The sequence below is a fragment of the Acipenser ruthenus genome, chromosome 11 (genome assembly GCF_902713425.1).
Source record: "Acipenser ruthenus chromosome 11, fAciRut3.2 maternal haplotype, whole genome shotgun sequence".
Lineage (NCBI taxonomy): Eukaryota > Metazoa > Chordata > Actinopteri > Acipenseriformes > Acipenseridae > Acipenser > Acipenser ruthenus.
The window spans coordinates 43,902,325-43,925,725 of NC_081199.1; the positions used below are offsets into that span (position 1 = coordinate 43,902,325).

The window sequence follows — 23,401 nt, forward strand, 5'->3', positions numbered from 1 at the left end:
ATTAACATAAACAAAATGTTTAAGTGACTAAAAATAAATATTTATTTCATGACATTTCGGCCATAATCCCTTCTTCCGCTGTGTGGAAACTATAACATGCAATCAATCACTCAGGAGTATATGGAATTTAAAAAGGGCAATGTCTGCACATGCGCAGACCCTTATTCTACGTTTCTACTGAGTTAGCACTGTATCCGCATCCGCCTGGAAGCGTTCTGTAAAATCACCTTCCAGTCAGCCAATCGGAACGTTGGGATATTCCGAATGCTCCGCCTTCACGGAAATTGAACCAATTAGAAGAAAGCTAAGACCGATCACCCAGTCCTTAAAGCTGTAACATTCTACCAAAGAAGGTATCGAAAGTGCATAGTTACTTTTTAACATATGGCAGCAAACTTCTGTTAGAATGAATGGATCATCTTATTCTAACTTTGACACAAAAGAGCACATCTTGATACTAGGGGAAAGCTTTGAGCGACAACCAAAATGCGCATTCCACACTGTCAGATGTAAGTTACATTTGTTCCGTTTTTTTTAAAACGCTTTCATGATGATATACTGTGTGTGTGTGTGTGTGTGTGTGTGTGTGTGTGTGTGTGTGTGTGTGTGTGTGTGTGTGTGTGTGTGTGTGTGTGTGTTCCGAAAGAAAGAATTCGCGTAATTCGCCGTGGATTGCCCATTGCGGTTCAATTCTAGTTTCCACAGTTGTCTGAAATATAATTTAAGAATGAATACATATAATTTTACAAATAAAAGACCGATTTCCTAGTAATCTTAGTTAGAACAGAAGTGAACACGTTTAGTCGGCGAGTGACGATGTCTCACTACTAGTGTCCGGTGAGTTTGTACGGTAGGTATACGTGTTGTTTACCCGACCGCGTTTTTAACTGTAGCGCCCCTGTGGATATATTAAAGATTGATGTATCTCTGAGTTCAATAAAGTCAAGGTAATCCTTTTAAGGCATATGTGTAAGAGAAAGACAGGTCGTGCTTTTAAGCGACGGGACTGCTGAGAGAATTGAAATACTGAGTGTATGATTTAAATCTGTTCTTAATTCCAACGGAATTCACTCCACGGTATAAAAAGGAAGGATATTCATTATAGCGTACAGAAGCGCATGAATCTAAAACAGCAATGCATTTTGACATCAACCGATGAATAAAATCTCTGATACTGAAATCGTCACATTTTGTTTTGTCACAACGTGGCTTTTAAAATACATTGGATTAAGTCTAAGATGAGAGAGCGAGAGTATATACTTCGTGCTTAGAAATACACTTTTCTAAATTAAAAAAAAAAAATGATTTAATGGTTGTTATTTCAAGGTTGCTCTAAATGTAATGGCACTGGAGTTGGATGAACCCAATGGAACAGGTCTTACTACCTGCTATTAAAGAAGATTGAACACAGTGGTTCTGTGTACGTCTTGTTTGAATAACTGCTTTAAATACTTCATGTAAACAGCACATCGGTATACGGGGTATTACTGTTAAATACTTTTCTTTCATAGATGACTTCAAACCAGCATCCATCGATACCGCTTGTGAAGGAGATCTGGAGGTGGGCAAAGGTGAACAGGTGACAATAACACTACCAAATCTAGAGGTATGACAGATTCTACACATACATACATACATACATACATACATACATACATACATATACACACACACACACACACATACAGGTGATAACACTACCAAATCTAGAGGTATGACAGATTCTACACATACATATACATACACACACACACACACACACACATACAGGTGATAACACTACCAAATCTAGAGGTACGACAGATTCTACACACACACACACACACACACACACAGGTGATGATAACACTACCAACTCTAGAGGTACGACAGATTCTACACATACATACACACGGGAACACACACTCTCACACACACAGGCAGCAGACACGCACACGCTCTCAGAGGCACACACACGGGATAGAACTTCAAGTTCTTGATAGCCTTTAAAAATAGTGTTTTTGTAGTCTAGTCCAGTAATATGTATTTGTTTATTTAATCAGTTTCCTTGTTTGGAGATTATTTCGTTATAAATACACTCAACACTCCATTCTCTTTACTTCAACCCCATTTTAACTAGACTAGGATGTTTAATGTTCTGACCTTATTTCAAGGGTGTTTGGTTTTTCTTGTTATTTTTCTTTATTTAACAAGATTTTCTGTTTCATTGCATTTTAATCATACACCTGGTCCTTTTTGGTATATTATAAGTTTGTATTGCTGAGAAATGTGTCCGATAAAATAGACACACTTGCTTCACCAATGTTATCAGTTAATCTGTCCTTTTTTATTGTTTTTCCTGATTAGGGGTCGACTGCCCCAGTGACTGTGTTCAAGGGTTCGAAGAGGCCGTACATGAGGGAATGCGTCCTCATTGTGAACCACGACACAGGAGAGTACCGGCTGGAGAAGCTCAGCAACAACCTTGCCGTGAAGAAAACCAGGTGCGTTGTGAAGGATCAGGGCACGCTCCCCTAGGAACAGCCTAGCTGAAAGTAAAGCAGCCTCCTGTTGGTACCGCATTTCAACACTTTCGCTCCAGGATTATTTTTGTTGAGTTGCAGAATAAACTCCTTTTTTTGAGTATACATGAGAACAGGATTTACATTTATTTATCCACTACCCTTGAGGGAGTCCAGTGAGGTTCCAACATGATTTCTGATGACATATGTTAACAGACGGAGCTGATGGGGACATGTGCTTCAATTTGAGAAAGAACAGAGGATTGATCAATTGGGTAGCTTGTATCCTGTTAGATTCTGCATATAAATGGAAATGTGGTGTTTCTTCTGTCCAGGGCTGAAGGCAGCAGTAAAGTCCAGTCTCTGCTGGAGCAGCAGACCAGTCGGCTGAGCCAGCAGGCACGGGGAGGCGGCAGCAGCAGCAAGACCCCTTCAGCCCCCAAGAGCTCCCCTCCGAAGAACAAGATGTCTCCAGCCTCCCCCATGGACGACATTGAGAGAGGTGATTCCATGAGCACTCGCACCCCGCACCTCTTACAAAGACCAGTGAACAACACAGCCACCTTGTGCACTCACACCCCGCACCTCTTACAAAGACCAGTGAACCACACAACCTCCTTGTGCACTCACACCCCGCACCTCTTACAAAGACCAGTGAACCACACAGCCTCCTTGTGCTCTCACACCCCGCACCTTACAAAGACCAGTGAACCACACAGCCACCTTGTGCACTCACACCCCGCACCTCTTACAAAGACCAGTGAACCACACAACCTCCTTGTGCACTCACACCCCGCACCTCTTGCAAAGACCAGTGAACCACACAATCTCCTTGTGCACTCACACCCCGCACCTCTTATAAAGACCAGTGAACCACACAACCTCCTTGTGCACTTACACCCCGCACCTCTTACAAAGACCAGTGAACCACACAACCTCCTTGTGCACTCACACCCCGCACCTCTTATAAAGACCAGTGAACCACACAACCTCCTTGTGCACTCACACCCCGCACCTCTTATAAAGACCAGTGAACCACACAATATCCTTCTGCACTCACACCCCGCACCTCTTACAAAGACCAGTGAACCACACAGCCTCCTTGGATAACCTCAAATAAAACAAGATGCACATTGTATTTTTGCATATGCGCTTTATTTACAGAGTACATTTGCTCGTTTTCCTACAGATATTTGCTTTGGTTCTGACAGTCTTTTTGCACTTGCAAGCTCCAGAAAGTATCCTGCGTGGATCAATGCAATATTACCAGTGCTGCCTAGTCCAGTTCAATGAAGAAAGGATTGCCGATTGCCTAGGGCAGCAGTGTGGAGTAGTGGTTAGAGCTCTGGACTCTTGACCGGAGGGTTGTGGGTTCAATCCCCAGTGGGGGACACTACTGTTGTATCCTTGAGCAAGGTACTTTACCTAGATTGCTCCAGTAAAAACCCCACTGTATAAATGGGTAATTGTATATAAAATAATGTAGTATCTGTATAATGTGAAATAATGTGTAATGTGATATCTTGTAACAATTGTAAGTCGCTCTGGATAAGGGCGTCTGCTAAGAAATAAATAATAATAATAATAATAATTGTCAGCTTGCAGCCAGACACTAGTGCATTAAATCCCTCCCTTACAACAAGGTTTGCTGTTGGGTTCTGCTGTGGTTCTAGCGGGTAGTTGTTTGTTTCTTGTCTTTCCCAGAGCTGATGGCAGAAGCCCGTGTTCTGTCCCAGATGAGCAGCGGAGACAGCTCCTCTTCCTCCTCGAGCAGCGAGGACAGTTCCAGCAGCGACTCCGAGGAGGAGAGCCCCAACCCCACCAGACCTCCCACCTTGCCATGCCCCCAGCCATCAATGCCAGCTCTATCAGCCATGCCTGCTCCGGGGGGCATGAACAGCAGACCCGGAGAGGGCACTGGGCACCTAATGAACACACTTAGTAAGTACTGTGTGTTATCACAGCTGGATAAGAATTGGGAGTAGGAGGTGCTCAGTGGGGTTAAGTGTGTTTTTAGATTTGAACAGAATGTGAATCCTAGTTTATCTGAAGCTGTGTGACACAAGGCACTGCGTACTGAAATCAATGCTGTCTGTCTCGTGCAAGCAAAATTTAAGGATCTCATCTGTCAAGAGGTTTTGAGTGATGTTTAGCGCAGATCTACAATGGTTTTTTCCCCCCCTTTCTTTTAGAAAATGACTTGCAGCTGAGCGAGTCCAGTAGTGAAAGTGATGATGACTGAACCATATCGACCATCGAAGGGCAGGATCATTGAATCGTTTCTACTGTTTTATTAGCACATCAAGGTTTTCATTGTATTACGAATCCTTAGAAGTCTGTAATGATATTTGTATTTATTTTTTGGACAGCCTACATGTCCCCCACAGTGTTCTTAACATATCAGAGACAGAAGCCAACTGCACTACTACCTGAAACTTGACTTTCTTGGGGGGCGGGGGAAGGATAGTTATGTTTATTTTCAATGATTACATTGATCTTTTAAGGCTATGTTTCCTGGTTACGCCTCTTAACAACGGTGATACTTGAATTTGTGTTTTGTTGTTTTATTTTTTTTGCTTCAATTTATCAAAAGTAAATCTTTAAAAACATCTTTGGCAAATAAAAGTTAATAAAATCTTAAGTAGATTAAACTGCTAGTGGGAGTCTTTTTTTCCATTCCAGATTTCTCTGTCACTGGTGAAACTGCCCCTCCTAATCAGCCCATCTCATTTAAGAACATAAGAAAGTTTACAAACGAGAGGAGGCCATTCGGCCCATCTTGCTTGTTTGGTTGTTAGTAGCTTATTGATCCCAGAATCTCATCAAGCAGCTTCTCGAAGGATCCCAGGGTGTCAGCTTCAACAACATTACTGTGGAGTTGGTTCCAGATCCTCACAATTCTCTGTGTAAAAAAGTGCCTCCTATTTTCTTTTCTGAATGCCCCTTTATCTAATCTCCATTTGTGACCCCTGGTCCTTGTTTCTTTTTTCAGGTCAAAAAAGTCCCCCGGGTTGACATTGTCTATACCTTTTAGGATTTTGAATGTTTGAATCAGATCACCGCTTAGTCTTCTTTGTTCAAGACTGAATAGAATCAATTCTTTTAGCCTGTCTGCATATGACATGCCTTTTAAACCCGGTATAATTCTGGTTGCTCTTTGCACTCTTTCTAGAGCAGCGATATCCTTTTTGTAACAAGGTGACCAGAACTGGACACAATATTCTAGGTGAGGTCTTACTAATGCATTGTAAAGTTTTAACATTACTCTCCATGATTTAAATTCAACACTTCTCACAATATATCTGAGCATCTTGTTGGCCTTTTTTATAGCTTCCCCACATTGTCTCAATGAAGACATTTCTAAGTCAACATAAACTCCTAGGTCTTTTTCATAGATTCCTTCTTCAATTTCAGTGTCTCCCATATGATATTTATAATACACATTTTTATTGCCTGCGTGCAGTACCTTACACTTTTCTCTATTCAATGTCATTTGCCATGTGTCTGCCCAGTTCTGAATGCTGTCTAGATCATCTTGAATGACCTTTGCTGCTGCAACAGTGTTTGCCACTACTCCTATTTTTGTGTCGTCTGCAAATTTAACAAGTTTGCTTACTATACCAGAATCTAAATCATTAATGTAGATTAGGAATAGCATAAACAGAACATGCTCAGTATACATGAGATCCCTGCTAAAGCATCGTAAAGGCGATTCTGTGCCCAGTAGACAGAAAGGGCAATTAACAGGAAATGAAAGTGCAGCAGTAGAGAATCAAAGGAACAGCACGGTGATAAAAAATAAAACAATTCATGCACATCTTTATTCTGAACATTGTTTTCAAGTCTTTCACTGATCTGCTACCTCTGAAGCACCCAGCAGCCTGCAGTGGATCTGGTGAATGTCCACGGCAGGGTTTGAGTTAAAAAAGGAACACCTGAAACCATCCTGGGAGCATAAAGGAAAGTGCAAGCCTGGCTAAAGCACACCGAATTATGGTAAAGTGCTGTAAAAGTATTTGTGCTTGGAAAATAATGGCAAGGGAATAGAAAGAAATGGAGGGTATCTGGGTCTATTGCAAGGGTAAATGAGAAACAACATGCTTTATTGGTAGAAAACGCGGTATTTCTGGGTTACTTCCCACTGCATCTTCATTGGTCTTTTACTTCTGTCTGGAGAGGGGGTGTTATCACCTGGGAATGCCAAGGCGATTAGAGAGCATCGCAAAGACTGAAGTGGGAAACAAATGAAACCCTCAACAGGTTTCACAAGACCTGGATCATATTCAGCAGCCATATTCTGCCTCTCTTCGTCCTGGAAAAAAAGATGTAGGGCCAAATAGTGGTTAGAAAAAAAAACACAAACATCGCCAAAAAAACAGTAATTTAAATAAAAGAATTGGTTTTATTTTCTTAATAAACATCAAAAATATTGTAATTTTCTTATTTTCATTGTTTTTATTTGGAATAAGTGCAACAACTCACAGTTTTGTAAATAAATGTGTAGAATATATTTATGGCATACAAATCAAGTTACATCATATTTTTAAACATATATGTTCACAGTTTGCTTTTTTTTTACATTAGGAATATATGTACATAAATATACGGATATGTGCTGCATATAGGTAACATATAAAACAGTATACAATGACTATATTTATAATATATTGAAAATATGGGTTCTTTCCGTATGGGTGCACCCCACCTTGATCCAGATATGATGTTATTTAATAAGCACAACACACTCCCCTTTCACGTATTCCTCGCCACTTCCTACACAGGAACAGCACGGTCCTCTTTAAAGATATGCTATTACGCTCTGTACCCTAGGGCTGAATTACAGAACAGTGTTCTAAATGCTCTCTCTTGTTGTATGTAATGTTCGGCCTTGCATTCACACGTGTACTGGCGCGCCCCAAGTGATAACCGAGGTGTAATTACATTTGAAACTGACATGATCTGTTCAAGTCTGTTGTTCTGGTTTCTTGCACAATTTAGTTCTTGTCGAACGCCGGTGAAGTAGCCATTAGGGGTCGAGCTTCACATTTGAATCTGCAAGAATTCGGAATCAGAGGAATACTGTAAGTGCGTACGCGAATCTGTGTTGAAAATGTTCTGTAAATCCTTATTGCGAACTGGAAGTCTCACAATATGCAGAACCCCCACGGGTTTTGGAGCGAGTTCAGCGGCTGTATCTCTTCTCAAAAACAACAACGTGAAAAGACACTGCTCATCATCCAGCGATTTAGGGAATAACACATTGAAAACGATGGAGGAGTTGCACGGGCCAAGCTTTCTCACGTCTTTGTACTGGCTCTTCGGCAAAGGCTATTTTGACATAACGCACGAAATGCAAGTAAGTTCATGTGGGACAGAAATGTGTTTTATTACCCAGAGATTGTTTGTGTTTCTCTAGAAATGCAGTCAGACTGTGTGCAGTGGTGTTTGTCGTGTGTTATGTTGCTCGTGATTGTATCGTATCTATGTGATATGATTGAAATGTAATTTTAGGGAGGAGGTTACTATTACACATTTAACACAGCGTTAGTGCTAATGAGTTATCTAGTCTAGTAGTAATAAAGCAACAAACTGTGTGAACATGGCTTTAAATTCATTATAACCATGGGTTTCTCCAATCAGATTGAGCACAAAAAGATCTATGGCCCTCTGTGGAAGTCCAAGTACGGTCCACTGGTGGTTGTGAACGTGGCGTCGGCAGACCTGATCGAGCAGGTGCTCCGACAGGAGGGCAAGCTCCCAGTCCGGAGTGACATGCCTCACTGGAGAGAGTACCGGCAGCTGCGCAGCCAAGCCTACGGGCCCCTCACGGAGTGAGTGTACATCACACAGGGAAAGCGACTTCACATAGTCCCGTCTTACCCACAGAACAATTAGGGTTAGGTAGTTACTGGATTCTGTCACTTTTCTATTTAGTTCAGGTAGTGATACATTCAATAAGCAAATTTAGCAATTTGAACGGCTAATCATGCGAGATGCCCCGCAATCCAAGTTTACTGGCTGGGCCTCGTAACTGCAGTGCTACCCAAGGAATATTCATGTTTTGGGGTTGCTCACTAATGATTGGTCAGCTGTCAGAGCTTTGACTTTCCCACAATAATTCCCACAAATGTAATAATCTCCCCCAAAAATGTTATACACAGCTACCAACTTTCAGTTATTATTTATTACAAAAAAACCAAACATTTGTCATAATTAACTAGAAGAGTATATATTTTAATGATTGGGCAGTGGGGGGAATGCAAATTGCTTTTTTTAAAAATCTGTATATCCAAAACTGGCAGTCGTGAATATTATGAATTATAAAAGTTAAACTGTTATTTAAATACATAAATAAATATGTGCTAAGTTATTACATCTGTGTGTGCTATTACATTTGTGGGCAGGTGGTTATTACATTTGTGGGCAGGTGGTTATTACATTTGTGGGAGATATTTAGGGAGTGTGTCCCATTTTTAGATTGTAGGGTTCATTTAAGATGAAAAACAAGTTCAAAACATGTGTTTATAGACCGAGCATCAAAAGAAACTTCTCACTATTATAACACATTAAGGTATATAAATGATGGACATTGACATTGGTTTCTTTTTAATCACTTGATCATTCATCCTTGACCATGACACACTTGAGTGACTATGACTGACACATATGCACTTAATCACCCAATCTGAGAGACAGTTGATTGGACACTGGATATGGAGTGATTTCAGCTGTTGAATTGCAAGCTTGAATAAAAGCAATAAAGAAAATCACAGAAAAAAAACAAATATGCAACGTCTGTCAAGACAGCAGCGCCTAGACTAGGGCAGCGTACTGTGGCTCGCCGTCTTGGGTGCTCAGAGCCAGCGATTTCAAACCTGGCGAGATGGTATAACCAGACACTCTCTGTCAATGACAGCGCCATGAACTGGGAGACCAAGAGAGTCACAACAGACAGATCATTCTGCAGCATCTTCGTGATGTCAGTTGTTAATCAGCACACTAAAAGGTCACCGCACCTGCTCTAAAACAGAGTTTGTCATTTTTCAATCCTATAGTGAATTTTATCCAAATATAAAGTGATACTTTTTTTTGATGCTCAAATATAAATGATACGTTTCTTTTGATGCTCAAATATAAGTGATATGCTCAGTATACTAACCTGTGCAAACAGATCCAACACTGGTGATTCACTGTGCATGGAAGGGAACAAAACAAGGGAACAAAAATGTCAAAATGGCCCTGGGCATTTCCTCCATTCTTTCATGAACTGAGATGCTTGTTATTGTTAGTATTTATTGATATTATTATTAATATTATTTCATTTATTTGTGCCGCTTCTTGATGCTGCATGCCTCTTTCTGCTGTAAGTGACATGCAGAGCGCTTTGGGGTACTGTGGTATGAAAGGTGCTATAGAAATGCAACGCATTGCCCTTGCTTTCAGAATGGGGCCTGAATGGCAGCGTATCCGCAGCATACTGAACCCCAGGATGCTGAAGCCCAGGCACGTGTCCAACTACTCCCCTGCCATCAACCAGGTGGTGACGGACTTCATCCGGAGGATTCAGTGGCTCCGGGATGAGCAAGGGGACGGGCTCCTGGTCAGCGACATGGCCGGGGAGCTCTACAGGTTTGCATTTGAAGGTATGAAACTGCAGCAGGGGTGGCTTTCTTAGTAGCCAGGAGCTGCCCTCCATTACCATTTCCAAAAAAGAAAATCAAATCGTACAAATATCGTGGTTATGTCAGTACGCTACTCTATACATTTGCAGTAAAAAAAAAAGGCAGGCATTCCTTTAGCCCAGTTACCCAATTACACACTGTTGTTTTTTTTTTGTGTGTTTGTTTTGTGTTTGTCATGATCAGCAGCAGGAAAGCAGGCTGCAAAACCAGTTCTCACCTAACACTAGTTCCAGCTTGGCACTGTGCTGGTGTTAAGCCATTCAAATAAGCAAAAGCAAACTATTAACCCTTGTTGCTGCAAACAATAGCTTCAGATTTTTACCCCCTACTCCCCTCCGCCCCGCCCCCCCCCAGCCCCGATATCGGATTAACGAGCTCCTGACCTTGTTAACAACAGCCACACTGAGTCTGGCCTTGAGGAGATTACATTGTAGATTTCACCTTTGTGCTGCTGAGTTGAACAAACATTACCTGACCTTTGTGCTTTGTCTAGATAGGGTAAGGTTTAAATGTTATCCTGAGAGATTGTACACAGCTGAAAAGAGCCAGGACTGCAGTAGAGCTGTAAACTGTTAACCAATGTCCGAGAGTAACTGGGTTGAGAACTTGGCATCTGAGCAGAGTGGCACCAGCAGTTTCTATAGCACACTGTATGAAGCACTTTCTATAGCACACTGTATGAAGTGCAGAGCAAACACACTGCAAAGCACTTGGGAGCTGCGTGAATAGCACTTCCGGTTTCTGCAGACTCTTGAGGAGGCCTTGATAAATCTTGTGCAAGCTTGAGTATTCAGTTGAGGTCATTGTATACCACTGATAATAAGAACAGTAAACCATCTGTGAGCGAGAGGAGGCAGTTCCACGCCCCAGTGCTCGTCCTCGTCCAGCAGCTGAGTCATTGTGTCGGCATCAGCCCCCCATTCCACCCCCTCGGCACTCTCTGTGTAGAGAAGTGTGACCGACCCTCTGCCCTGGGTCTGTCTGCACCTCATCACTGTACCCCCTGGCCCTGGCCTCATCACTGTGCCCCCTGGCCTCATAACTGTGCCCCCTGGCCCTGGTACTGTTCCTCTGATACTCTTCTTATTTCTCAAAGGTATTTGCTCAGTCCTGTTTGAAACCAGAATGGGCTGCCTTAATGACCACGTCCCTGAAGAAACGCAGAAGTTCATTGAGTCCGTGGGCGAGATGTTCCGCCTGTCATCGGTGGTCGTGCTCTTTCCCAAATCCCTCTGGCCCTACCTGCCCTTCTGGAAGCACTTTGTGGTAGTCTGGGATCATCTCTTCAGAATCGGTGAGTCTGGCCCTGTGCCGAGCCTCCTCAATGTGAACAGGAACGCTCTCAGTGCTGGATCAAGCACAAACCCAGACTCCAAACAGAAAGACATGCAAGAGTAGTTAGTCCTCTGTGCCACCTAACCCCAATTACATGCCTGTGTTAAATGCAATCTTCCTGTTTCCTTTTTCACCCAGCCAAGATGCTGATTGACAGCAAGGTGAAGGAGATCCAGGGAAAGATGGAGAAGGGGGAGCCTGTGGAAGGGGAGTACCTAACCCACCTGCTGACCAGTGACAAGATGTCAGTGACAGAGATCCAGGGCAGCATCACAGAGCTGCTGCTGGCTGGGGTGGACACGGTAAGTTCAGTTCCTTCACTGTCTCACAGCCAGCTTCTTCATCCACACACAGCTGTGCATGCAGACGGTTCCTCATACTGGGTCCAGGGTAACTCCCTGTGCACTGTTCTGGCTGCTGCAACTCCTGCTTGAGTTATTTCAGTTTGTTTCTAGTGAACCGCAGAGTGCCCTCATCCTGTATGAAGGCTAACAGTTCAGGAATGCCTGTATGCTGTCACAGACGCTTCTGGCACATCCTTTTTGTGCCATAAGCCATTAGATCCTTTTGCATGGAAGGCCTCGGTTGCAAGGGTTTGCGGTTCTTTGATGGACGCAGATTCAGTTAAAATGTTTTTGCCCACTGACGATGGGAATGAGAATGCAGAATGGGAATGGGAGCCCAGCTAACAAGATTTAAGTTTTTGCAGGTATCAAATTTTTAAAAGACTGTCACCCACACCTGTGAGCAGAAACTGACTCACTGAGAGCAGAAACTGACCCAAGACTGTCACAGCTACTGGAAGCAGGCTGATCTTTGGGATACAAATTGAACATTTGTGAAACTGCACCACATATTGCAATGACTGCACTGTGTGTTAAAGAATATACAACCATTAGAAAATATTATTAGCAGATCTGTGTAAGGCCTGTGAGGAGGAGTTCATTGCATTGAAGGTCAGACTGACCTGCTGAAAGATTCAAACCTCCCTTATCAGGCAAAAGCATCTTTTTAAATTAGACTCAGAGTCTCAAAACATTCTGATCCAGCGAGAGCAGAATAGCAGAATCTATGGAGCACAGTTAATATGCCAGAAGCAATGGAACTAGGTTTGATTATAGTAAGAAAAAACAAAATTATTTAAATAAATAAGAAACCTAATATATTACTATTAAGTAAATGTATGAGCAGTCCTAAGTTTTAATATTCAAGGTTGCATTTGCTGCTCATTAAAAATTAGCCTCTTGCCTTCTGTGTATATCAATGAAGTAAAATAGAATTGAAGTTTATAAGAGATTGCTATATTGACTTATCAGAATTAGAACTACATGTTATAAAACCATTTTAAGTATAAACTGTAACTTTACATATACAGTGAACCGATTTGTAACCTCGTTCTCACCTGCTTGTGGTACAGGCAGTGTTGAAGATGACTCATTGGTGTTGGCCGATGAAGCTGGGATTTTTTGATGGTCAGTGATTTAACAGCCAAGATCCTCGCTATAATGAACAATCTCGTTAATATTAACGAACAGAAATACCTTTCGGATAACAGAAGATAGGAGTTTATCTTACAATATTCATTTTCTATATATAACAGAAATGAATTGGAACCTGGCAGGAAGAGATGGGAATGGAAAGCGTAGGACGTGTTAATACGTTAAGTTAGATATTGGTTTGAAATAATGAGTATTGGAAAATGCTTACGATAGTGTTTCATATTAATCAACCTGGAAACTGGCAAAAAGCAGAGGTTGTCTTAAAACCTGTTTCAATTGGATTTTGTATGAACAGTGAAGAAGGGCAGACTTAGTTCAGTCACTATAACACTATGACATTCTAATATATTAATGATAGCCTGTATTTAGATATAAATAAACTGGACCTTCCATTGAAAAATTAATATATTTATCAATGGAGTAAAATAATATTACAATTTCTAGGAGCAACTGTTATACTGAAGTAACTGAATGAGAAATACATCTTACAATGCCATTTAAAGTTAAACTGTTGAAAGAACATATTAAAAGTTTATTATAACAGAAGCATGGCATTGACAATATTGTAAACATATTGTCAAGACACATTTGAAATAACGTTCATTTAATTTAATTAATTTAAGAATTTGTTCAGTTTCTCCAACTAAACAAAAAGTCTTTTAGACATTACAATATCAGTTAAACTAAATAATATAAATGTTTAGTTTATATAAAGGTTTTACTGCAGTAATAAACAGAGGTATTTATTTACAGGGAAACTGTAGAGTTTAAAAGTATAAGAATTAAATGTTTGTCTCAGACACACAGTAGAATTCTGGAAGGGCATTACAAATTAATACAAGGCTATTATATTTAACATGTTCATTATAGTTTAAAATTTAAATGAAAATAACTGGACTGGCCACTGTATGCTTATTCAAAGGCTTGTGATAAACCCCTACAGTCTTTTTGTTCTACACTTTGTTAACACACATTTGTATATGAAGTTAAACTGACCCATTGACAACACACTGAAAAGGTAACATAATATGCGGCTAAGAGGGACATACTGTATATTTTTTGACCCAGGTTAATATCATTAAATAGATCTGGTGTTACATATTAAAAACACCTCTCATATATACAGAATTACTTGTATTGTATTTGGTAGCAAGGACCCTGTGAACCCTATTTCTTAGGGAAAGGAGGGGTGGAAGATAGTGAACCATGAGCTCACATTCAGTTAATTTTGAAAACAGAGTTGACTGGATCCTTCTAGAAAATATCATTAACTCAAAGATAGGAACTGTCAAGGCAGATTGATGATCAGATTTAATTGGGATTCCTGATGTATTCAATGGAGGAAAATCCTATAAAAACCAAGGTAAAACCCCAGTCAAGTATCGTGCGACTTGCTAACTACAAGTTGTGTGATCCATGCTCTGAGAATCTCTGAAAAACTGACTGCTGTTGTCAAGTCAAGTCTCTGCCTTTTGAAGACAGTTCTTATTTTTCAATATATCCTACACTACACTTCCATACACTAGAGGGTAAGCATATATTTGAATTTAATATCTCTTTTATATTGATGCATTACTATAAGGTATAGGATTTATATTTTAGCTGTAGAGAGTGATATATTGAATGTTCTAGAACGTAGAGTGGGTGCTTTAGCTTTTTGCATTTTATAGTCTGAACCTGTTAAACCTGTAAAGCCACTGGAAACGCCCAGGCTGCCAATTAGCAGGGATCCAAAGTGGCTTGCACCCACTTGATCCATTTTTAAAGCATTTAATAAACCGAAAAGAGCACTACTGCTCTGATTCGTTAAAACTTTTAATTAAATGAGTCTGTGTGATTTTCTTGAATATTAAAAAGTTGTCTGGACATGCCCAGTGCACGAACAAAACCACTTACAGGAGTTTAAAACATCTCTGTCCTCCTTAAACGTCTCCCCTGAGTTTCAGAGCATGCTCACAGCATATATATATAAATAAAAAGAGTATGTGCAAATTCGACAATGCAATTGATTTGTTAAATACTGCTCTCCTACAGACATCCAACACCATCTCCTGGGCTCTGTACCACTTGGCTCGAGAACCGGAAATTCAGGAGACGCTTTACGAGGAAGTGAAGAGTGTCTGCCCGGGAGACAAAATACCAGCGGCCGAAGACATTGCCAAGATGGCGTGGTTAAAGGCAACAGTTAAAGAAACGCTACGGTAGGGCTCCACAGAACATGCTTCCCTTCATTGAGCTCCAGCAGTGATGAGCAGCTGTACCTCAGCATCGTGATGAGCAGCTGTACCTCAGTAACGTGATGAGCAGCTGTACCTCAGACACGTGATGAGCAGCTGTACCTCAGTAACGTGATGAGCAGCTGTACCTCAGAGACGTGATGAGCAGCTGTACCTCAGAGACGTGATGAGCAGCTGTACCTCAGAGACGTGATGAGCAGCTGTACCTCAGAGACGTGATGAGCAGCTGTACCTCAGTGACGTGATGAGCAGCTGTACCTCAGAGACGTGATGAGCAGCTGTACCTCAGAGACGTGATGAGCAGCTGTACCTCAGTAACGTGATGAGCAGCTGTACCTCAGACACGTGATGAGCAGCTGTACCTCAGAGACGTGATGATCAGCTGTACCTCAGTAACGTGATGAGCAGCTGTACCTCAGAGACATGATGAGCAGCTGTACCTCAGACACGTGATGAGCAGCTGTACCTCAGTAACGTGATGAGCAGCTGTACCTCAGAGACGTGATGAGCAGCTGTACCTCAGAGACGTGATGAGCAGCTGTACCTCAGAGACGTGATGAGCAGCTGTACCTCAGAGACGTGATGAGCAGCTGTACCTCAGTGACGTGATGAGCAGCTGTACCTCAGAGACGTGATGAGCAGCTGTACCTCAGAGACGTGATGAGCAGCTGTACCTCAGTAACGTGATGAGCAGCTGTACCTCAGACACGTGATGAGCAGCTGTACCTCAGAGACGTGATGATCAGCTGTACCTCAGTAACGTGATGAGCAGCTGTACCTCAGTAACGTGATGAGCAGCTGTACCTCAGAGATGTGATGAGCAGCTGTACCTCAGAGACGTGATGAGCAGCTGTACCTCAGAGACATGATGAGCAGCTGTACCTCACACGTGATGAGCAGCTGTACCTCAGTGACGTGATGAGCAGCTGTACCTCAGAGACGTGATGAGCAGCTGTACCTCAGACACGTGATGAGCAGCTGTACCTCAGAGACGTGATGAGCAGCTGTACCTCAGACACGTGATGAGCAGCTGTACCTCAGAGACGTGATGAGCAGCTGTACCTCAGAGACGTGATGAGCAGCTGTACCTCAGTAACGTGGTGAGCAGCCGTACCTCAGACACGTGATGAGCAGCTGTACCTCAGAGACGTGATGAGCAGCTGTACCTCAGAGACGTGATGAGCAGCTGTACCTCAGAGACATGATGAGCAGCTGTACCTCAGAGACGTGATGAGCAGCTGTACCTCAGTAACGTGGTGAGCTCCACTCGATCGTTGTTGAGGTCACTCATTCTGAGAAGACTGTCTTCCTAGTGGGCCATGCACCTAGCTGCTATCTCTAATTAGCTGATTGCAGGGAGGTGTGCAAGATTGTGTGTGGAACTGCTCCAGGGATATAGATCCGTGTGTATACCGTGCTGGGTCTTGAACTTCTTAGAGCGAGGAGTCCTAGGAATCCATGGGAAAGGGTTAATGGACCTCGCAGATCTCAGTAAGGGCTTGGTTTAAGACATGTTCCCTGTATGCAGATCTCAGTAAGGGCTTGGTTTAAGTATCCCGGAGGAACCTGCTTGAGAAAGCCGTCCCCTAACAATCTTGTTTTAACACCCCCCCAAAACAACAACATGGTGCTGTTGTGACCCAGCCTGGGCAGATATTATTATTATTTATTTCTTAGCAGATGCCCTTATCCAGGGCGACTTACAATTGTTACGAGATATCACATCATTTTTACATACAATTACATTATTTTTTACACATTATGTGTAAAAGGAGGCTGTGTGGTCCAGTGGTTAAAGAAAGGGGCTTGTAACCAGGAGGTCTCCGGTTCAAATTCCACCTGAGCCACTGACTCATTGTGTGACCCTAAGCAAGTCACTTAACCTCCTTGTGCTCCGTCTTTCGGGTGAGATGTAATTGTAAGTGACTTTGCAGCTAATGCAGAGTTCACACACCCTAGTCTCTGTAAGTCGCCTTGGATAAAGGCGTCTGCTAAATAAACTAATAGTAATTATTTTTACATACAATTACACATTTATACAGTTGGATTTTTACTGGAGCAATCTAGGTAAAGTACCTTGCTCAAGGATACAGCAGCAGTGTACCCCACCTGGGATTAAACCCACAACCCTCCGGTCAATAGTCCAGAGCCCTAACCACTACTCTACACTGCTGCCCCAACGATACAAATGTATATTTAAGCTGTTTCCTTTCTCTTTAGGTTGTATCCAGTGGTTCCAGGTAATGCGCGGGTCATTGTCGATAATGAAATAGTAGTCGGGGGATATCTGTTCCCCAAGAAGGTAGGTCATAAGATATAAGATCATCACTTTTGTGCAGGGCTTTTGAAGGTTTTTGTGTCAAAGGATAGGCTTGTTAAGTATCTAGGTTATGTCAGTAAGCGACTATACATTTGCAGTAAAACGTTATTTTTTAAAATCTTTTTCTTGCAAATCATAAGAAATGCTTCTCAGGTTCCTGGTAGCTGGTTGATCTTGGTCAAGTGGGGTCTTAAAAGATTACCAATGATTCGTAGTGGGGGGAAACCCATTCCAAACCCTCCCCACCTCACCCTAGATACTTTAAATAATCTTCAGGGGTACGTCAGCATTGTTTTACAATTCCCCAGGACTTGTTTTCAAACAGCATTTTTAAAGTGACAACAGGATGCCCCCACCCCCCTGTCCAAAGCATTTGCTCACTCAGTAAATAGTCCTGTGTAGAAACACGGTTCAGCAGGGTTGTGTGTTCTGTGTAGAAACACGGTTCAGCAGGGTTGTGTGTTCTGTGTAGAAACACGGTTCAGCAGGGTTGTGTGTTCTGTGTAGAAACACGGTTCAGCAGGGTTGTGTGTTCTGTGTAGAAACACGGTTCAGCAGGGTTGTGTGTTCTGTGTAGAAACACGGTTCAGCAGGGTTGTGTGTTCTGTGTAGAAACACGGTTCATCAGGGTTGTGTGTTCTGTGTAGAAACACGGTTCAGCAGGGTTGTGTGTTTGAAGTCGTTTGTTCAGTCCAGCTCTTGTTGTTGTTCCAGACCCTTTTCCACCTCTGCCACTACGCCGTGTCCTATGAGGAGAGCAACTTTCCTGAGCCGCATGTCTTCCGCCCAGAGCGCTGGCTTCGCGGGGAGGACAGGCTGAAGCAGCACCCGTTCGGCTCCATCCCATTCGGGTTTGGAATTCGGGCCTGTTTGGGGAGGAGGGTGGCTGAGCTGGAGATGTACTGTGTGCTTTCAAGGGTACAGTATCTGTGCTGGAGATGTACTGTGTGCTTTCAAGGGTACAGTATCTGTGCTGGAGATGTACTGTGTGCTTTCAAGGGTACAGTATCTGTGCTGGAGATGTACTGTGTGCTTTCAAGGGTACAGTATCTGTGCTGGAGATGTACTGTGTGCTTTCAAGGGTACAGTATCTGTGCTGGAGATGTACTGTGTGCTTTCAAGGGTACAGTATCTGGCAAACCAGTAGGGTGTTTGTTTTTGTAATACCTCCCCGAGTGCATGTACGTTTTTCCTAGTCTCGCTGCAAGCCAGAAACACGCACAGTAAAAACATGCCTCTTTTGTCAATCACAGTCCAGGCTTTTATTTCCAGCACATGTGAATGACACAGAAAGACAAATCGAAATCTAAAATAAAGCCTTGGTATTCAGTGCAGCCTTCAGGTCTGGACACTTATCTGTCGATAGTCAGTTATCAAGCAGGTCTGAAAGCTGGGGAGGATATTACCCTTATAAAAATATCCCATAGTAAAAGCATAGCAAAGTGTAAAAAAGCATAGATAAGCATTGTAAAGCACAGAGAGGTATGGTAAAGCATATTAATAAACATTAATAAACAGCTCTGATTGTGAGAGCGCAGCTCTGATTGTGAGAGCGCAGCTCTGATTGTGTGAATGCAGCTCTGATTGTGTGAATGCAGCTCTGATTGTGAGAGCGCAGCTCTGATTGTGAGAATGCAGCTCTGATTGTGAGAGCGCAGCTCTGATTGTGAGAATGCAGCTCTGATTGTGAGAGCGCAGCTCTGCGGGGTGCATGTCACTCATGTACTTCTCTTCTCTGTTTCTTTCTCACTGTAGCTGATTAAACAGTTTGAAGTGCGTCCGGATCCCTCTGGGAAGACAGTGAAGGCAAAGACCAGGACGCTGATGGTTCCTGGAACTCCGATCAACCTGCAGTTCCTGGACAGGAAATAGAGGAACCCTTTTGTGTGTGTGTGTGTGCGTCTCTATTTTTAATCATTGAATTTAATTAGCACTTTATATATAAAACTGAACAGACTCACAGCATTAAAACAGTCTGAATAATCCTATACAATCGAAGCACGTAATATGTATAGTTAACAATGTGGTGCATTGCTATTGCAGTGTCACTGAATGTCCATGTGGTGCATTGCTATTGCAGTGTCACTGTATGTCCATGTGGTCAGGAGAAACTCCCATTGTGTTCATTTAGGATGTTGCTTAAATTATCCTTTTCAATCAATCAATCAATTTTATTTTTATATAGCGCCTTTTGCAACAGGTCGCCACAAAGCGCTTTACAAAGGCAAAAACAATACATATTACTGAAGAACAGTAAGCATTTAAAAAAAGAACAGAATAAAAATAAAACAGAATATATAAGCTGTATTATAAAAATATGATTTGAATCTAGATAAAAAAAATAATAAATAAATAAATAAATAAATAAAAAACAGTGAGAACAATATGGGGGCAAGAGGATATCGGCTCATCTGGATGAAAATGCCAGGCTATAGAAATTGTTTTTTAGTCTAGACTTGAAGACATTGACTGAAGGGGCTTCTCTAATTGTGATGGGCAAGTTGTTCCATAATTTAGGTGCTATATAACTAAAAGATCTACCACCTGAAGTTTTTTCTGAATAATAGGTACAGACAGTCAGTCAGCATCCAGTGATCGGAGCGGGCGATTGGGGACATAGGGTTCCAAAAGATCTTTAAGGTGTGGAGGTGTGAAACCATTTACAGCCTTATGTTAAGCAACACATTAAAATTTATTCTAAAACTAACTGGTAGCCAATGCAAAGATGCCAGCACTGGGGTGATGTGCTCTCGCCTCTTGACCCGAGTTAAAGTTTGAGCTGCAGCATTTTGTACAAGTTGTTGTGGTTAGTACCAATGAAAAGACCATTGCAGTAGTTCAACTACAAACAAGAAAGCTGTTGTATGAATCTCCTGCGAGTGTCTGATGAGTTAATACTAAGAGCCCTCCTTACCTCTCCGCTGCAGAGCTCTTTCAGTTGAATAGTAAGACGTTCCTCTGAACCGTATGGTTTGCGGTTCATGCCCAGCCCTTTCCTTTCCATTCAATTCAATGATCTGAGACGCCAATTCATTCCACTGCCTCCTAACATTTTCTTTAATGCCATTTCTTACACTTAGCACCGTTGTATACTTTAATCATTTTAATTGACAAGTTATTGAACATGTATTGATTTTATATAGATTCCTGTGCCTTGAGAGCAATGTACAGTAAATGCAAATGGTCTCTGTTGAAAATCAGAAGTGTGTGTGTTGAGGTGTGAGTAGAGGCCAGTGTTACCATAGGCTATTTCTATTGGGTATAAACAGTAATACCGTCCTATGTTTTATATTGTTTTAACACAAACGAATGAATGCTTAATACATGAATCAATCAATATATTAATAAAGTATATTTTACAAGTAACATGTGGACCCAATGTTCTTCATCATATATAGTCAGTAATTTGACCTGTGGGTATGGGTGTAAGGGAATATAAAAGTTAATACTTTTTCTTTGTACCATGCATTTGTTGTCTTTTAACACACATGTTTGTTACCATAATTATTACATGAGCTTTACCATACATTACCATTCTTTTATGATATTATTATGCTCCAGTATAGAAGCAAAGGAGACTAAGTAAGGTCAGTAGGGTGATCCTTCGAGTCCAGTATGCAGAACTAATGCAAGGCTGGTCACAATGGAGTGAGGACCGTATCTAGTGTTTCTGACTGGACTCGTGCACCAGCCACTGCTGCTGCAGATACCTGGGTAAGGTAATACAATCCGAGCTTCAGCCTGAAACATGACCTGCCACTGGGCATGCCCAGTCTAGCCCAGGTCACACTTACCACAATGTAATATTCCATTTAGCACACAACCTGCCACTGGGCATGCCCAGTCTATGTAATATTCCATTTAACACATGACCTGCCACTGGGCATGCCCAGTCTATGTAATCCATTTAACACACAGGTGATATCACAGTACTGTGCTACATTCTGACAGTTCCATTTTTACTCCAGATGTTTCTGGAAAACATGATTGATACCTTTTCATATTCTGATGTTGGTTACAAATTGCTCTTCCAATTATGACTTCTGATTTCATGTTTTATTTTTGTGTTGGGAGGGGGGACCCAGTAGCTAGTAAGAGGAGCAGTATGCACATGTAAATAAGATATGCAGTATGTACATGTAAATAAGATATGCAGTATGCACATGTATATAAGATATGCAGTATGCACATGTAAATAAGATATGCAGTATGTACATGTAAATAAGATATGTAGTATGCACATGTAAATAAGATATGCAGTATGCACATGTATATAAGATATGTAGTATGCACATGTAAATAAGATATGCAGTATGCACATGTATATAAGATATTAATTAGAATCTTTCCTTGAAATGTGTCCCAGTAAGATCAGTTGACATAACGTTGTTGAGATTCATTCTACAAGCATCTCTACTGTCTCTACTGCTCAGCAGTTCATTATGATTCAAGCATCTCTACTGACTCTGCTGCTCAGCAGTTCATTATGATTCAAGCATCTCTACTGCCTCTACTGCTCAGCAGTTCATTATGATTCAAGCATCTCTACTGACTCTGCTGCTCAGCAGTTCATTGATTCAAGCATCTCTACTGCCTCTACTGCTCAGCAGTTCATTATGATTCAAGCATCTCTACTGCTCAGCAGTTCATTATGATTCAAGCATCTCTACTGACTCTGCTGCTCAGCAGTTCATTGATTCAAGCATCTCTACTGCCTCTACTGCTCAGCAGTTCATTATGATTCAAGCATCTCTACTGCCTCTACTGCTCAGCAGTTCATTATGATTCAAGCATCTCTACTGACTCTACTGCTCAGCAGTTCATTATGATTCATTCTACAAGGATCTCTACTGTTCAGCAGTCCGTTACCTGGTTTAAACTTTACAGGGTGGTGTCCTGTTTTTATTTAAAATGTTGCTAAGCTCCAGCTGTGTTCTTCTTTCCCCCGAGTCACAAACCGTATTACATTACCATCTGAAGGGGACACCAAGCCACATTTTCAGGAACAGTGGCTTGGAACCTGGTTCCAGGAAACTGGGAGATCTAGTTTGGGGAAACATTGCTGTATCAAACCCCAAGTCTCCCCTGGTGTGCCAGGCAGGGGCCTGAAACCTAGTCCCCAGAAGCCAAGTTCCAAGCCCCCAAAATGGCTTTGTTTTACCTCAGCTTTATACAAGATTGCCACCTGGTGGATTAAAATGGTATTTATTGCATTGGGGCTGATAGGTCTATGGAACTGCTTAGCTACAGAGGTACCTGATCCCTCCCCAATTCAGTGATAGCAAGACATCAAATGAACAAAGCGTTTGATCTGGGGTTTCCACTGCCTTGGTTTTATATGAAACTCTTACATGTTTGCAATTTGGCTTGTTAGTCACTTTCCTGAAAAAAAAAAAAAAAAAGTAATGGCTGAAGAAATAAAAAATCATATGCATATATTGTTATTATTGTTCCTACAGGTGTAATACATAAAAGCTGGATTTGAAAGTGTAATACATATGCTGCTGCTGTGATGGGTTCCTAAGGAATATAGAATATACTGTTTTTAATTGTTGTTCCGCTTTTCGTTTCTCTTCATCAGTCCAATGACAGCAAAGTTAGTAATCTTAAACATACCTGCAGTACTTTATTATTTATTTTAGCTTCACCGGGTTACTAAGAAACTAAAAAATCACATTCTCATTTTGGCATGTTCATTTACATAACAGAGATGACCATTGTCCTGAGTACTGCACACTTCTTAACCTATCTATCTATATATATATATATATATATATACACACACATATATATATAAACAAATCTACAGACAGAGGTGTGTTCCAGA

General features: G+C 41.6%; 2 protein-coding genes across 2 annotated transcripts; both read left to right on the forward strand.

The window, feature by feature from the left end:
• The first annotated feature begins 299 nt into the window (after nt 1-299).
• Nucleotides 300-5,152, forward strand: LOC117426525 (ELL-associated factor 2-like). The gene is made up of 6 exons (XM_034044174.3): nt 300-509; nt 1,512-1,606; nt 2,347-2,483; nt 2,837-3,003; nt 4,206-4,442; nt 4,694-5,152. Exons 1-6 carry the CDS (start codon nt 407-409, stop codon nt 4,741-4,743), a joined length of 789 nt encoding a protein of 262 aa, XP_033900065.1. The 5' UTR covers nt 300-406; the 3' UTR covers nt 4,744-5,152.
• A 2,163-nt stretch (nt 5,153-7,315) lies between these two features.
• Nucleotides 7,316-20,940, forward strand: LOC117426218 (sterol 26-hydroxylase, mitochondrial-like). The gene is made up of 9 exons (XM_059034115.1): nt 7,316-7,857; nt 8,142-8,332; nt 9,945-10,144; nt 11,280-11,477; nt 11,657-11,820; nt 15,052-15,218; nt 17,475-17,556; nt 18,289-18,492; nt 19,330-20,940. Exons 1-9 carry the CDS (start codon nt 7,612-7,614, stop codon nt 19,444-19,446), a joined length of 1,569 nt encoding a protein of 522 aa, XP_058890098.1. The 5' UTR covers nt 7,316-7,611; the 3' UTR covers nt 19,447-20,940.
• The last annotated feature ends 2,461 nt before the right edge of the window (nt 20,941-23,401 follow it).

Coding starts and splice junctions, on each gene's coding strand:
- LOC117426525 (XM_034044174.3), top strand. CDS start 407: ATGAATGGATCATCTTATTCTAACTTTGACACAAAAGAGCACATCTTG. Junction 510..1,511: donor CGCATTCCACACTGTCAGAT/GTAAGTTACATT, acceptor TTTCTTTCATAG/ATGACTTCAAACCAGCATCC. Junction 2,484..2,836: donor CTTGCCGTGAAGAAAACCAG/GTGCGTTGTGAA, acceptor TCTTCTGTCCAG/GGCTGAAGGCAGCAGTAAAG.
- LOC117426218 (XM_059034115.1), top strand. CDS start 7,612: ATGTTCTGTAAATCCTTATTGCGAACTGGAAGTCTCACAATATGCAGA. Junction 8,333..9,944: donor GCCTACGGGCCCCTCACGGA/GTGAGTGTACAT, acceptor CCTTGCTTTCAG/AATGGGGCCTGAATGGCAGC. Junction 11,478..11,656: donor GGATCATCTCTTCAGAATCG/GTGAGTCTGGCC, acceptor TTTTTCACCCAG/CCAAGATGCTGATTGACAGC.